Below are 16,981 nucleotides of genomic sequence, written 5' to 3' on the forward strand. Positions count from 1 at the left end.
CACTGAAAACACTAAAAGACCTTGATTCAAATTTATAGCTAACAGAATGACATTACTGTGTAGGCTACTTAATGGTATTGCTGTACTGACTTTATTGCTCTATATAGCTATAGCTCTATAGTTCCTCATTATTAAGGGATTTTGATGAATATAGGCTACAGTGCTAAAATGATTATTTAAATAAACTTGAACAGGATATGATTCAAATCTGCATGAACTGCGTAGGAGTAATAAACCTCTCAAATATGTGATTTAATGTGAACTAATTTGCTGCAGTACTTGCAGAGAACACACTTTCTATGCAGAGGACTCTATAAGCATTAGATGGTTTCACAATGTCACGACAGTGTAGAGAATTATAGACTTCCTAAAAAACAATCAATCTTGACTGCATACTAATTTTTTGTTGAGGATTTGTGTCTCTTATTGACCACTGAGACCATGTTCTTTTCTAAATTGGATACTGGGTCAGGTATCCAAACAACTATTCCTACATCCCAGCTATCTCTTAAAGCCATTAGTGAGCCAGTCAGAGGCTTATTCACAGACGGACTGAGACTTTTGTCTGAACATGACTGATGGCGGAACTAACCAGCAAGTGTTAGTTTCCACACGGTCCGGTTATTGTAGAACACCGTGTGTCAGCTGATGGTACAATTGTAGACGTGTACATTCAGACTGGTTTGTATTTTGTAAGTTTGGCTTTCCGGTAAAATTGAAGTGTGTTGAACTGAGCGGTATTCATCTGCAGGAGCAATGGCCACCGTCGAAGAGCTGAAGCTACGAATCCGTGAATTAGAAAACGAACTAATAAAGTGCAAACAACAGCGAAGCCAAGAGAATCTTCAAAACCCAGTGCTTAGAGCAAAGATTGATAAAATGAGCGCTGAAGTGGTGGATTCAAACCCGTATAGGTAGGCGGACTTCAAGATAAACTGTCGTTTCTGTATTCTTACTGTACAGTATGGTCTTAATCAGTGAATTAGCTAATATTAATTAATCAAGTGTTCATCTTCTCGCAGCCGGCTGATGGCATTGAAACGCATGGGAATAGTTGAAGACTATGAGGTAATGCAGGTGTACTTTGGTGTATATAAATCAAAATGTGTGTGTATGCTGTGTGTTTGTGCTGATCACCATGTGTTTGTGTTGGTGTGTAGAAAATCCGCTCGTTTGCTGTGGCCGTGGTGGGAGTGGGAGGGGTGGGCAGCGTCACTGCAGAGATGCTCACCAGATGTGGCATTGGTAAGGTAATGCAATTTTCTCATTGTATTACGGTACATACACTCACTGGCCTCTTTTTTAGGAACACCACACTGGCTAGGAGAGCGAATCTCCTGTTCTATTGGATTCAGATGTGGTGACTGATGTGGGAAGCCACTGAAGTACACTGAACTCACTGTCATGTTGATAGAAGCAGTTCGAGACAGCTCTGTGACATGGCGCAGTATCGTGCTGGAAGTAGCCATTATAAGATGGGTAAAGGGATGCACAGGGTTGGCAACAATACTCAGGTAGGCTGTGGCATTTAAATGATGCTTGATTAAGGGGCCCAGTGTGTGCCAAGAAACCATTCCCCACGCCATTACACCAGCCTGAACTGTTGACACATGGCAGGTTGAGTCCATGGATTCATGGTGTCGATACCAAATTCTGACCCTACCATCTACATTTTGCAGCAATAATCTAGCTTTATCAGACCAGGTGCCATTTTTCTGTTACGTTATCTTCATTTGTCCAGTTCTGGTGAGCCTGTGCCCACAAGTTCCTGTTTTTGACACTCATGAAACCCAAAGTGGTCTTTTGCTGTTGTAGCCCTGATTTGCCTTTCTGCACACCACAGTTGTAAGGAGTGGTTATATGAGTTAATGTAGCTTTTCTGTTGCCATGAACCGGTCTGGCCATTCTCCTCTGACCTCTCTCATCAACAAGGTGTTTCCACCTGGAGAAGTGCCACTAAGCGGATGTTTACCACTCAGAAGACCAGTGTTGGCTGGATATTTTTGGTTGGTGGACTATTGCTCTACCCAGCTTTCACACTGATGTGCTGATAAGCTGTGAACAGCTACAAATGGACTATAATCACTGATTGTATGTCTACAGAGTGCAGCTATATGGAAGGTTGCCATAATAAAGTGAAGCCAGTAAGGCAGGTATCAGCTGAATAATTGTATTTAGGAGAAATTGAATATCCTGAAAGCAACCCCTCCTTTTTTACTCTCCATTAATGGGCAGATGTGCTTTATTTTGCTGTGTGTATGCTTGTTTTTTCCTGCTCTAGTTGTTGTTGTTTGATTATGACAAAGTGGAGCTGGCCAACATGAACCGCCTCTTCTTCCAGCCGCATCAAGCAGGGCTCAGCAAAGTGGAGGCAGCAGAGCACACACTGAGGTGAAGGAGACACAAAAGACCTATTTAAGGCTGTGTTTGAAGTGTTTGCAGCTTTTCTTTTTATCAGTTGTCATCAGCATTATGACATGCACTTTACCTGGAGGAAGAGATGAGAGCTGAACACATTGTTAACATGACATACCATAATCAATCATATCCGAAGCCAGTTAGATATAAAATTTAATGTGGTAAAAAATAATGTCACGTGACTCATCCTCACTTCTCATTGACCGGCAGGAATATCAATCCAGATGTTATATTTGAGACGCACAATTACAACATAACCACTATGGACAACTTCACACATTTCATGGACCGCATCAGGTGAATGTGTCCTGATCCACTGGCCATAATTGCATTTATGTTTTTTACGTTGAAAGGTAATTATTTCTCATTTTAATGTATTGCTCACACCTGCTTTTTATTCGTGTGTGTCTGTGTGTGTGTTTCAGTAATGGTGGACTTCAAGAAGGAAAGTGTGTGGATTTGGTGTTGAGTTGTGTGGATAATTTTGAAGCTCGAATGGCCATTAACACGGTGGGTATTTTATTTATTTATTTCAGATTAAGCCTAATTTTGTTGTATTTACATATAAGTAACACATCAGTAACTAAGTCTTGAACCCAAAGAGTTATAAGTTCTTCAGTGCTGTTTGAATGTGAGTGAAGTCTGATTGTTTAGTCACGTCTCTATTATGTTCATTTGCAAAAAAACTGGCCTATATTAGACACATGCTTCCTTCATTTATTGCGTCACTGTTGGTGTAACAGGTTTGCTTGAGCATCTCAGAATGAGGGGTTGTTTTCTGGATTATTCAGTCTTCATTCTGATTTATAATCCCCGGTAAGAGATTTATAATCCTTTATAAACCCTGAGGTTTTAGCAGACTCCTGAAAGAAGCCGTATTCTCTGCTGTAGAATCCAAACCAGAGCCACAATATTAATAGTAAGGCATAAAAATTTTTTAAAGTGTGGCTGTGGGGATTTGCCCATTCAGCCACAAGAGCAATTGGTGAGGTCAGGCACTGAGGCTTGGGGCTCAGTCGGTGTTCCAGTTCATCCCAGACATCTTCAGTGGGGTTGAGGTCAGTGGTCTGTGCAGGCCACTTGAGTTTTTCTCACCAACCTTGGCAAACCATGTGTTCGTGTCATGCTGGAACATGTTTGGGCCACTTAGTTCCAGTGAAGGGAAATTGTAATGCTACAGCATACAAAGACATTCTGTACAATTGTGTGCTTCCAACTTTCTGGCAACAGTTTGAGGAAGGCCTATATATGGGTGTGATGGTCACAAATCCACAAACATTTGGCCATATAGTGTAACATTGTTTCAGATAAAGGATGTTTTAAGTTCTGGTTGTTAAAGATGGCTGCCCTCATAACATTACAGCATTCAGTGACATGGTTTTGTTAATGTTTATAGATTACACTATGTCACACTGTCCTAAACTATATCACTGAGTCTGTGTGGCATCTGAACTGTATGCAGTTTGAAGCAGGTGTGTTTTTGGATAGATATTATTTCTCTTCTTATTTGTTAGCTGCATTAGACTTAGTTTCAGGCAAAACTAAAGAAGGAAATGTCTAGCACCAAGCATGTCTTGGCCGATCCACTGCATTTGAACATTTATTTTTTTGCTGAATCCTGTTATCTTAAATTGTGTAGAATCTGGGTATGCCTTTTCCAAAATGCTGTGTGTTTACTCCCTGTCTAGGCTTGTAATGAGTTGGGTCAGACATGGATGGAGTCTGGAGTGAGTGAGAATGCCGTGTCTGGACACATACAACTCATCATTCCAGGGCAAACAGCATGCTTTGCTGTAGGTACACTATTTACTTGTTTAATAAGCAGCTGATGAGTTGAATTTGGTATGTTATTTTAGGGCAAACATATGGGAGAAAATTGTGCAAAACGTTACGTTCCTCTAGTATTCAGTGAAACTTTGATTTTAACAGTGACCTTTATTTACTCACCCGTTTCTGATGAGAAGCATATTGACTATGTTTATGCTGTCATTTAATGTTGAAATTTTAAGTGCCTCCTTTGACCTGGAGAGATTGACATGGTTTATATATAGTTGCTTTTGCTTGGCAGTGTGCCCCTCCGCTGGTAGTGGCAGCAAACATTGATGAGAAGACTCTAAAGAGGGATGGAGTGTGTGCTGCCAGTTTACCCACCACCATGGGCGTCGTTGCTGGGATCCTTGTGCAGAATGTCCTAAAGTAAGAACCAGTCACAGCTCAGGGTAGGCTAGGGGTTGTACATCACACAGGGATCCAAAGTATCCTGGAAAACCTGGAAAATTGTTGACTAAGTTTCCAATCATGGAAAACACATGGAAAATGGGAGAAAAAGTAAAATGTCCAGGATAATCCTGTGCTGTCCTGGAATGTTAGCTGTTCAAGATCGAAGTAAACGGCAGATTGAGAATGCTGACTGATCAGTTCCTTGGGGAAAATCACACTGCGACATAAAATGTATGCATGTGCCCAAGAACTGAAAGACGCAGTTTCAAGAATGAGCTTATCTTGGAAACAGGGACAAGTGAGTTTTTGTCTGAAAGGCTCCTTATTTAAACCTTGTACTTTTTTGTTTAGAGTGAACTGTAAACAAATTTAGAGTGCTGTGCACAAAGCAAGGTCTTCATGGACCTTGCTTTGTGCACAGGAACATTGTCATGCTGGAACCCTGTTTGGGCCTTTTAATTCTAGTGAAGGGAAATTGTAATGCTACAGCATACAAACACATCCTATACAATTGTGTGCTTCCAACTTTGTGGCAACAGTTTGGGGAAGGTCCACATATGGGTGTGATGGTCAGGTGCTACAACCCTTTGGCCATATAGAATCAGAATCATTTTATTTGCCATATACATTTACATGTATTAGGAAGTTTTCTTGGTGTTTGGTCACAACACGATGCATCCAAAATGTACAAAAAAAATTACCATCCTAATATACATGTATTGCACCTTAAGTGGAAATGGTAGGCTCAGTTGTAATTTACATTACAGTGGAGGTAGAAATAGCAGCTGAATGCAGTTCAGCGTGCATTAAATGGAGTGGAACAATTGTGATATATAATAATATAATATAATAAAATAATAATAATAGCAATGCTATATATTAATGACAATTACTAAATAATATATTTAATAAACAGTAACAAATACTACTATTTTGTAATAATATTCAAAATAATAATATTTAACTTTGTAAAATAATTAAAAATAATTTAGAAACAAATATATAATAGTGTATATATACTGTATATATGAGTGTATCTGTAATTCATTTATGATTAGCCAAAACTCTTAAACTATTTAAAATTGCATATTGACTGGTTCAGTTTCACCACTGAGTTTATGGAGTACTAAATAAAGATATCTCCATTAAAGATGTCTCAGTTATTTTTTTTCTATATCTATCTAAAATTAGCATTGTGACTAGTCAAAATAGGCTTCTGAGATCGTGTGTAACATACCATTTTCTTTTCATGCCCCATAACTATTGCTGATTGACAAAAATATCACCTGTGGCCAGGGCCGGACTGGGACACAATTTCAGGCCGGGAAATCCGACATGGTGTGGCTTTGAGGGGGAAATGAAGGGGCGTGATCAGACATACATAACGCATATTGTGTGCATCTCGACTGTAGCTGCAATCACTAGTGTTAGCATTTAGTCAGATTATTTTTATTTTTTTGCTTAATTACTCGTTAACAAGGACAGGAACGCTTGCAGAACTGAAGTAGGGACTGTAAATAAACATACGTTATTAGCTGTAACTAAGCTCATTAAAAAATTTTTAATAAAATTATATAAAACACATGCATATATAGTGAAATCACCCTGATGAACAACACTTGGTGTCATTATTAATTTACTAAATTAATTTAAGACTTCGTTCATGTTTTGTGAGTGAAGCCATTCATGGCTTTATCTGTTTGGCAGCATAAGATGTTTTGTCACTCTCCTCTGAAGTCAGACAGAAGGTTATTAAGGTATTTAGGTTACAAAATACTACACACTTCATTTTGGTTCTTAAAGCTGCAGCCTAAGAGCATGATGCCTGGCAATCACACTAGCTGTATGTCATTAAAAAATCCTGGAAAAGTCCTGAAAAATGATGTCTTAATATGATTGAAAACCCTGATCATAGTTTCATGGAAAATGCCATTAAATTGCATACAGACACATTGGAATGATACAGTTCTGACTTTTTACAATATTAGTTAATATTACAAATATGTTATTTACATGCCATTGAATATATGTGAGAATTTTTAAACCAAAATATTCTTTACAGTATCAGCTTTGACCATACTTGCTTTACTCCTACATATCTAATCTTAAAGAAAAGTAAATATAGAAAAAATGAATAAAGGAAGATTGAAACTGGAGATTTGTGTAAGAAGTAAAAAATTCATCAACTTTAAATGAGGTTCAAATTTTAGGACTGGTTGTCTGTCAGCTTAATTTTTCTGTATGTTCAGAAGTGATTCAGCCTTTGTGTCTTACCTCCTTCTTGCTCTGTCCCAAAAGTTACTCACTAATTCTTGCTTTTAGGCCTTAATTTTATGTTATGGTCAGCAGACACATGGTAGGAAGTAACATACAAACCAGAGAGAAGCAAACTCTGGGTCACAGAGTTTTGGCTTTTGTAAGTACATTGGATCAGTACATCATATCATAGACATGTCATATCTGCAGATGTGAATTGGTCACTCTGACTTGACACCATATCATCGCTGGAAAAAACATACTGAAGTAACATGATTGATTATAATTGTCTAATATGATGGTTATTGAATAACAGGTTGAATTATTTAATTACAGTTATTGTTTAAGTAAAAATATATGGACACTGTGTTGTAGGTATCTGCTTGGGTTTGGAACAGTGAGCTTTTACCTGGGCTATAATGCCATGCAGGACTTTTTCCCTACTATGGCCATGAAAGCCAACCCACAGTGTGATGACAGACACTGCAGGAGGCAACAGGAGGAGTACATAGTGAGCATCTCTTCTTTCTTCACTCAGTCATTGGCATGATGGTGTCATCTATAGTATTAACCTCATTGGAGCCCATTTAATCCCTCACACACAAACATACAGAACATCACTACTTTTGAGTGAAATTCTTTGAACCTAACACCAGTTCCAATGATGTTCTTTAAATAGAAAAAAGAAGCTGAGCGTCCTAAACAGGAAGTAGCGGAGGAGGAAGAGAAAGTAGTGCATGAAGAAAATGACTGGGGTGAGTGAAGAACCCACATACAGTGTGGTGTATTTTAGGTTTATTTTCACCTTTTTTGTCCTGTTTATTCATTATATATTTTGCACTCTCACACTGCCATGTATTTGTAGTCCTGTGTACTATAGTACTACATTATGAGTTGCAATATGGTCTTGAAGAAACAGTTTGTTCTGAGTTATAGAGGAATGTATACAAGTTATATAGTGGACTGACAATAAAAATCCACTTGACTTCACTGTTCCCTGTGAGATTTTACCAGATTTTCAGGTTGGTAGAATAACAGTTTTTATTATATGATTTCACATAAATAGCAAGAAAGTGAACCGAGTCCAATTGTAAGCGATACTTTTTCACCATAAGAGTTTTTTCAGGAACAGAGGAACCAAGCATATGGTTCCAGGAACCTTCTTTTACTTCCTGCTCCAGTGTAGCTACTTCTCTACAGACCAGGAACCATTGGGGCAGAGATTACTAGATGCTTATGCTTATTTAAACCCACAGTGGAGATGGAGCTTAGGACCAAGCTAATTTTTTTTCTGCCCAACTGAAAATCTGGTAAAATTCCACAGGGAATAGGGAAGTCAAGTGGATTTTTGTCAGTCCTCTATATAACTCGTATACATTCCTCTACATAACTCGTACATATTCCTCTGTAACTCGGAACAAAATGTTTCTTCAAGACCATGTGTGTTATAGTATACTGATGACACAGTATTTTTTTGTAGTTCTTTTGATAAACTAATGTGGTAAAACTACCACTACCAAGCAAGGGCAAGTCAACAATGACATTCTCAAAACAAACTACAAAAAAATATGTCATCAATTTACTATAACTCATATGACATGAGTTGTTAAGAGTTTTCGGCCATTGTGCTCTGATATATGATGCAATTCAACTGTCTATCAATCTAGTAAAAACCAAAATCTTTTTCTTTCTTTCTTTCTTTCTTTCTATCTACTTCAGGCTCTTGTCAGAGACATAATTCAGTGTCATGTTAAAATGACCACAGAATACAGCACATAGCAGAAGATAAAATCCTGTATGGTGTTTGTTGTGTATAATCATGTTCTACCTGTGCTCTGATTAGGTATAGAGCTGGTATCTGAGATCACAGCGGCAGAGCTTCAGGATGCATCAGGTCCAAAGCCAGATTTACCAGAGGGCATAACTGTAGCCTACACCATCCCCAATAAGGTACACGCAACATGAGCATGCCTCATCTTGTACCATCATTATCTCACATGTATTATAACAATGTACTTTTTGTTTAAAATATTTTATCTGATTGTATTTATTGCTTGTATGATGCTGTTGGTTGCCGTAACAAGCAGTATTCTTCACAGGACTCCCCCTGAACCCATCACCCCTCCCCCACATAGCCTGCCAACCTTGTTCACCCCAACCTGCATACCCATTTGCCCTCGACCCTGCCCCATCCTCCCCAACCCCCTTCCTGACCCTGCCTACCAGCCTTCCTCTAAACATTTTAACATTGATGTATGTCTTTTGTATTTTCCTCAGGATAGAGAAATAAATTCAGGAGAGACTGTGGAGGAGACAGACCAGAGTTTAGAGGAGTTGATGGCTCATATGAAGAAGTTGTAAAGGCAGATTGTCTCTTGATTTCGCATACAGACACAAGCTCCTCTCACTGTGTTCTGAGGCACTACAATACATGAAGACATTATATACAGTCTTATTCTTTTCACGTTAAGAATCTTCTCTTTACTTACAAAGACATTACAGCTGCAGCTAATGGCACACACTGACCAAGATTTCTCCATTCATCAAGATTTTCCAAACCCTGGCTAGAAAGATAAATGGGGATGTTGATTATTTAAACACTGTAAATGAAAACTGTGTATTAATGAGATTTCATTATTGTTTGCTCTCTATAGTCATAGTGCTAAACATTCACTGCTCAGCTGAAAATGAAGTAGCACAGAGAATTGTGAGGATTTGTTTTTTTCCATCACTGTTAAATCTTTCGAACTGGACATTTTCTGTCATTTCAATTGCTCAAAGATCTTTGAGCTCGTAGCTAGATCAATAAAGTATTGTTCAATAAAAGTATTTGTTCAATAAACTATTTATTGACATTCAAGGGAACATCATACACAATCATATGTTTTTGTCATTTATTGTACACACACATTAAATAGTTCACTTTATTAATGCTTGCACATGATCTAATAGTTGTAGTTGTATTGTGTAGTGTTTGCCTGCAGACATTAAATTTAAATCCGGTATTTTCACTATAAAATGGTAGCAGTATAATTCAGGGTTTCAGCAGACTAAAGGTCTGCAAATGCATGTAAGCATGACTGTTCTTTAAGCAGCTCAGTCAATTGTATATTTGCATCCTTGGGAACTGGTATACTTCCATTCTGAACTACTGTAAATGACTAAAAAAGGTTTGAAACATACACCATGTTTCATGTGCAAAAATGTACATGAATTGTATGTGAACAGGGATGAAACAAAAAGGCATGTAACACTCAACATCAGCAATACTGCACTTATTGTTACATTGGACCATTTGTTGGGTTTTGGAGTACATAAGCATTAAAGTTGCCTCCATAGCAATAATAATCCATTTCAGTATTTTGGATGGTTCAAGTAATATAGAGTATAACTATAAAAAGGAATATTTATCACTACTTGCAGAAGTTTGTATTTTAGAGTTCACTTGGCCCATTATATGAATTTTATTTGGCTGTGTAAGTTTGAAACAAAATTTGCACAATTTACGAATGCTGAAACTACAGTAAATGAAGTAAATGCGAGACTAAGGCTATATAAACACTGACTGGAAACTGAGACCAAAAACTCAGCTGAATTTATGAAACTTTAAAATTTAATTTATTTACATTATATAATTTATTTATATAAATATAAATGTATCTGACCTACTACAGAATACTGTTCTCTGATGACACTGTTATTGTGGGGTGTATTAGTGTGAGAAGGGAGGTGGCCTACACAAGCCTGGCAAACAGCTTTGTCGACCAGCGTCAGTGCAGCCATCGCCAACTAAACACCAGGAAGACAAAGGAGCTCGTGGTGGATTTCCAGAAAGTCCCCTCCACCTCCAGCAATTTTATTTTTCTATATTTTCAATATTTATTTACTTTCTTACTCTATCCTTAACGTTTTATACTTACTTTATTTCTTATTTGTATTTGTGCCTTGCCTTTTATGTATGCTGTTAGAACACACTAATTTCCCCTTGGGATCAGTAAAGTGCTATCTTAATGAGCCTAATCTTATGTGATATTTACGTATAAAGATTATCCAAAGGCATGAGCTGGCACTGTGTTCAGACTGGTAATGCCTAAGGATGGAGGACTCATTAGACACTGAAAGTTGTTTAACAGGAAAGTTAATTCAGTAATTCATGATGTATTTTTGATTTAAAAAAGATATTGTTTAATATTCAGTCATCTTTATAAACTGTATTAATAAATGTAATTTACATAATTAATGTAGTGTTTAAGTACTCTTATCATTATAAAACAAAAGTACAAATATCAAAACACATACCAACACAAAAAGTAACATTTTACGACTTCTCTTTCTCATGGCAGAAAATGTTGATGTTAGTGTAGCAGTTTCTCTGTAGGGTCATAACTGAACAAGAACACACATTTGTCCTATGTAAGGATTAGGATAAATGTGTGTACCATCATTTTAACAATGTATTCAGGTATGAGAATTGTGACACATTACTCAAAGTTTTCTAAAATCTATCACTGGAAATAGCATGTATGAGAAGGCAGGGTATTCTGACATTTAGCATTTTTAAATAAAGAAAAAATAAAAGTAGAGAAAGTCTGAAAGCCTGCATAAAAGCCACAATCAGGCAAGAATGTAAATGTCATCTGGAAATGACAAAAAAAGTTTAAGTGGTTTGCTAATTTTTGTTTTAAATAACACCAAAACATCCTTCAGTTGCGTTACAATAAGATGCTAAATAATACATGCTATTTTTAAGACTTACTGGAAATCTTGTGGAATTTTAAGCATAAATGGCTTTACAAGTATGTTGATTCTCCATTATTACATAGACTCAGAGCCATTTAGAACTGTGTTAAATGTTTATAATTAACTGATTGCCATGTTTCATATACATACTTCAAACAGGTCTAAGCAGCAGCTTTGTTTGTATACTTATGGCTCTGACAACTTTACGAGTTGCACAACTTCAGATGTCACCAGTTTAATGTTACAGATCTATGCACATGTTCCTATGTTAGATTTTTTGTAAGGCACATTATGTTCTAGACTATCATTCACTTCCTAACGATCTTTTCACCTGTAGCACTGAGACTAACATTGTATTGCTGTACACAAGAACACTATCGTTTTTCTAAAGCTGATTTACACTCACATATTCAGTTTTTTTACATTAAAGGTAACTGAAACCAAAAAATACCATCTCTGCATACCAAGGTTTTGAAAAATAACACTTTAAAATAGTATTATCTACAGCAGTAAGCAGGACTGACAATGCCCAATAAATGACAAGTAACAAAAATTACCATTCAGTTCACGTGTTATTTCCCCACAGGGCACAGGTGTAATTGCTTGGACCAGAACTTTCCTTTGGTGTATTACACAAGTCAGTTTTTTTAAGAGGACAGATGGAAGTGTCAGAGGTCACCTGGGGGTGTGAGGTAGGAGGGTGGGGCTTTGCAAGCTGAATGTGTCGCCGCTGGATGAGTGAGGAGATGGTGCTTTCTCACACACCAAAGACGTTTCGGCCTCCTTGATCTCCATGGCTCGTTTGTACAGCTCAGCGGCTTTCTCAAAATCCCCTTCCTCGTAACTTTGGAAGAGATTCAGAGATTCAGATTCAGGTCACTCATTCAAAAATACAGCCTTAGATAATTACTCCCATCTTTTCACCCTGTCTTCCAAAGCATGTGAATAGGTCTTTTTGTATCTATATATTTCACAGTTCAAATAATATGAAAAGAGACCAAGAGGCCATGGTCACTAAGACATTCATTGCAGTGAAGAGAAAATAGGGTTTAATACTCCTCACTACTGTGCATGATCTTTCCTGCAAGGGATTTTAATTGTTCTGTATTGTAAAATGAGAGAAAACAAACCTGAGCACAGCCAGATTTTTTAGGGTCTCTCCTACTCGAGGGTGCAGTCGCCCAAGGCTATCCTCATACACTCTGAGAGCCCGCTCATACAGTGGTAATGCCTCGTTGTGCTTCTTCTGCAATATACACACACACACATGCCAAACAGTGGTACCTTGGCATAAATGAATGAAATATGTCAATAAGTTCCAGTTATTCACTAAATCATGAATCCTTGCTAGATCACATCAGCTACAGTAGCAGCACACGTATTAATACCACAGTTCAGTTATTCTTTTGGCATGAAATCTGTGTCAGTTGTGGTTTCCAGTCTCACCAGCTGGCAGTAGAGCACACCGAGATTAACAAGAGCTGTAGCCACACTGGGGTGTTTGGGCCCAAAGCTCTTCTCTCGGATCTCAAGAGCCAACTCATAGAGAGGCACTGCCTTCTCCATCTTCCCCTAAAAGGTGCTCACACACACACACATACACACACATACACACACATACACACACATACACACACATACACACACATACACACACATACACACATTTTGAATTTTGGACTGAGTTACTCTTCTAGGTACTAATAACTATTACGTAACTGTAAAAAACTGTAGCTAGGATATGAGAGAAACCTGCAGTACTGCAAAATCAGCATCAGATCTGCCTCCAGCTGCCTTTTATACGCACATCCAATGTAGTGTTAATAATACAATATTAATTACTATACCACAGTGCTGTTGAATTCTTTATTCTGATCAGTCAGTATTTGTTGATTAATTTTCTAACAGCAGCTGTGACAGTGGTTCTGGCTGCAAATCGCAGGGTTTTTATTATTATAAATGAGCTTGTTCTATAGTCTACAACTTTCACACAGACTTTGAATTGTGTAATTGTTGATATATTGAAGTTTTCTGTGAGGAGATGTTTATTATATTTTGGTTTCTCTAACCTGAAAGCTTGCATTTTTTCTTATTAATATCAAGAGACAAAAAGTGGCTGGTACATGAATGACTGTTTATAGCTGTTTATAGGTGTTTTCATGTCCACAACATTAACCATACCTACAAACTGATTTGGTCAGTTAGAAAATGTTTAAAAATGTAATCCTTGGCAAATTGCTGTGGTATAAGTTCAATAAAACCCTTCAAAATGTGTTATTACAGGAAAATCTTACTACTTAAAGAATCTTACATTATTACAGGAATCTTATTACAACCTGAATTCCGGAAATGTTGGGACGTTTTTTAAATTTGAATAAAATGAAAACTAAAAGAATTTCAAATCACATGAGCCAATCTTTTATTCAGAATAGAATATAGATAACATAACAAATATTTAAACTGAGAAATTTTACAATTGTATGCACAAAATGAGCTCATTTCAAATTTGATGCCTGCTACAGGTCTCAAAAAAGTTGGGATAGGGGCATGCTTGCCCTGGTGTAGCATCTCCTCTTCTTTTCAAAACAGTTTGAAGACATCTGGGCATCGAGGTTATGAGTTTCTGGAGTTTTGATGATGGAATTTGGTCCCATTCTTGCCTAATATAGGTTTCCGGCTGCTGAAGAGTTTGTGGTCGTCTTTGACGTATTTTTGGTTTAATGATGCCAAATGTTCTCTATAGGTGAAAGATCTGGACTGCAGGCAGGCCAATTCAGCACCCGGACTCTTCTACTACGAAGCCATACTGTTGTAATAGCGGCAGTATGTGGTTTTGCATTGTCCTGCTGAAATACACAAGGCCTTCCCTGAAATAGACGTCGCCTGGAGGGGAGCATATGTTGCTCTAAAACTTTTATACACCTTTCAGCATTCATAGTACCTTCCAAAACATGCAAGCTGCCCATACCGTATGCACTTATGCACCCCCATACCATCAGATATGCTGGCTTTTGAACTGAACGCTGATAACACGCTGGGTCTCCCTCCTCTTTAGCCCGGAGGACACGGCGTCCGTGATTACCAACAAGAATGTCTGACCATAGAACACTTTTCCACTCTGAAACAGTACATTTTAAATGAGCTTTGGCCCATAGGACATGACGGTGCTTCTGGACCATGTTCACATATGGCTTCCTTTTTGCGTGATAGAGCTTTAGTTGGCATCTGCAGATGGCATGGCGGATTGTGTTTACTGACAGTGGTTTCTGGAAGTATTCCTGGGCCCATTTAGTAATGTCAATGACGGAATCATGCCGATGAGTGATGCAGTGTCGTCTGAGGGCCCGAAGACCACGAGCATCCAACAAAGGTCTTCGGCCTTGTCCCTTATGCACAGAGATTTCTCCAGTTTCTCTGAATCTTTTGATGATGTTATGCACTGTAGATGATGAGATTTGCAAAGCCTTTGCAGTTTGATGTTGAGGAACGTTGTTTTTAAAGTATTCCACAATCTTTTTACGCACTCTTTCACAGATTGGAGAGCCTCTGCCCATCTTTACTTCTGAGAGCCTCTGCTTCTCTAAGACATCCTTTTACAGCTAATCATGTTACAGACCTAATGTCAATTAACTTAATTAGTTGCTAGATGTTCTCCCAGCTGAATCTTTTCAAAATTTCTTGCCTTTTCAGCCCTTTGTTGCCCCCGTGCCAACTTTTTTGAGACCTGTAGCAGGCATCAAATTTGAAATGAGCTCATTTAGTGGATAAAGGTGTATAATTTCTCAGTTTAAACATTTGTTATGTTATCTATGTTCTATTGTGAATAAAATATTGGCTCATGTGATTTGAAAGTCTTTTAGTTTTCATTTCATTCAAATTTAAAAAACGTCCTAACATTTTCGGAATTCGAGTTGTAATCAACTCTGGGGTGGTTACAGGGTTACAGTAACAACCCTTGTGCTGGACCGAATCACACCACCCTGTTGTTGATTTTTATGTCAGTTTGTAGGCTTTATCAGAGAAAATGACCATGTTATAAATTTTACTTTTAGAGAAAATATGCTCATAGCATATTTATAGTCACAAGCTGCCTCTAGAAATAATGTATTTTTTTTCTTATATTTCTCAGCTGGTCTAAAAACAGAGTGCTGCAGTCTGTGTATCTCTCTCACCCTGCGTTTGTAGAGCATGGCAAGATGTTTGAGGGTATAGGCTAGAGATGGGTGGTCTGGAGCGAGGGCTCGTTTGCGGATTTCCAGTGCTTTCTCATACAGCTGCTCAGCGCTCTCGTAATCCCTCCTCTCACAGTGCAGAGCAGCCAGGTTATTCAGAGACTGTGCACAGTCCGGGTGATCAGCGCCCAACACACGCTGCCGCATCTCCAATGAACGCATCAAGAACACCTTCGCTGCACTTTAACACAATGCAAGAAATCCATGTTACAATCCAAGAACTGTTACAAACCAATGATTTATTACAAAGCAAAATAACAGGATCACACATTTAGCCACATGAGTTTAAAGTGCAGGTAGAAACCTTTAACAGACAGTAGTTTAACAATATTGCTCAAATGTGACTAAACGCAGTATAGTCAAAAATTTGAGTCCAGGTTTAAGTCCATTAAAATTTTTATTTTAGCAAATTATGAACCTGAATTTTTTTTGGCAAATTATATTTTTCAAAAAAGATCATTCTTCACTGAAATATGTATTTACATATTGTCCTGAAAATGGTAGTGACACGAAAAGAATAAAACACAATGGGGCATGCTGCTGTAAGAAAATAATCAATAACAGGGTGGTGTGGTCCAAAACGAAGTGCAGTTACTATTACCACCCTGCAGTTGCTTATTTTACAACAACACACCCTGAAGTGTTTTCTTCCTCTTATACCACAACCATTTGCAAATGATTCACCTTTTTCATTAACATACAACAGATGGTATGTTTTATCAGTTTATAGTTACACTTAATGTTGTGGCATATCCAAACAAGTTAGTTCCTGTTATCACTGAGGTTATACAGCTATAAACAGTTATTCCCTCATCATCCCCTCTTTTTCTTTCTCTTGAAGTTTCTCTTAATAAAACAAAAAAATGCAGCTTGTCATGTTACCGAGAAACTGCAAAACCCTTCATCCTGAAGACCCTCCTGTGGCGGAAGAGACTTCCCTCTGACCACTACAAAGCACTGACACCTTTCAAAATAGAGGCTCCTTCCAAAAATGCTAAATAAATTTACTCTCACAGAAGGCTTCACCATGTTAAAAATTATACATGGTTTTTAAAATCCATTCATATGGAGCGTCTCTATATAAGTTGTTTGTATAGAAACAATAATTTATTAGA

The 16,981-nt window shown here is 37.8% G+C and overlaps 2 protein-coding genes across 6 annotated transcripts in view; one reads left to right on the forward strand and one right to left on the reverse strand.

Moving 5' to 3' along the window:
* The first annotated feature begins 585 nt into the window (after positions 1-585).
* Positions 586-9,771, forward strand: uba5 (ubiquitin-like modifier activating enzyme 5). 3 transcript variants are annotated; one of them, XM_026913840.3, is made up of 12 exons: positions 586-914; positions 1,023-1,068; positions 1,161-1,250; positions 2,282-2,391; positions 2,629-2,715; positions 2,844-2,928; positions 4,107-4,211; positions 4,487-4,614; positions 7,270-7,405; positions 7,574-7,649; positions 8,738-8,844; positions 9,172-9,771. In XM_026913840.3, the coding sequence occupies exons 1-12, from the start codon at positions 757-759 to the stop codon at positions 9,253-9,255; spliced, it is 1,212 nt and encodes a 403-aa protein (XP_026769641.1). In that variant the 5' UTR covers positions 586-756; the 3' UTR covers positions 9,256-9,771. The 3 variants fall into 3 exon arrangements, with proteins under 3 accessions (XP_026769641.1, XP_026769642.1, XP_053092223.1); XM_026913841.3 differs by having other exon boundaries at positions 813-914; positions 1,161-1,245; XM_053236248.1 differs by lacking the exons at positions 586-914; positions 1,023-1,068; positions 1,161-1,250 and adding an exon at positions 1,265-2,149.
* The window catches only part of nphp3 (nephronophthisis 3), a 37,425-nt gene continuing 30,167 nt past the window's right edge, over positions 9,724-16,981 (reverse strand). For all 3 annotated transcript variants that reach the window (XM_026913839.3, XM_026913837.3, XM_026913838.3), the window contains 4 exons: positions 15,807-16,047; positions 13,081-13,206; positions 12,765-12,880; positions 9,724-12,478 (listed from right to left, as the gene is read on the reverse strand). In XM_026913839.3, coding sequence (XP_026769640.1) covers positions 12,310-12,478; positions 12,765-12,880; positions 13,081-13,206; positions 15,807-16,047 — 652 coding nt within the window. In that variant the 3' untranslated portion in view covers positions 9,724-12,309. The remainder of the gene's footprint in view (positions 12,479-12,764; positions 12,881-13,080; positions 13,207-15,806; positions 16,048-16,981) is intronic.

The sequence above is a fragment of the Pangasianodon hypophthalmus genome, chromosome 1 (assembly GCF_027358585.1).
Source record: "Pangasianodon hypophthalmus isolate fPanHyp1 chromosome 1, fPanHyp1.pri, whole genome shotgun sequence".
NCBI classification, from domain to species: Eukaryota; Metazoa; Chordata; class Actinopteri; order Siluriformes; family Pangasiidae; genus Pangasianodon; species Pangasianodon hypophthalmus.

Coding starts and splice junctions, on each gene's coding strand:
- uba5 (XM_026913840.3), top strand. CDS start 757: ATGGCCACCGTCGAAGAGCTGAAGCTACGAATCCGTGAATTAGAAAAC. Junction 915..1,022: donor GTGGATTCAAACCCGTATAG/GTAGGCGGACTT, acceptor ATCTTCTCGCAG/CCGGCTGATGGCATTGAAAC. Junction 2,929..4,106: donor CTCGAATGGCCATTAACACG/GTGGGTATTTTA, acceptor CTCCCTGTCTAG/GCTTGTAATGAGTTGGGTCA.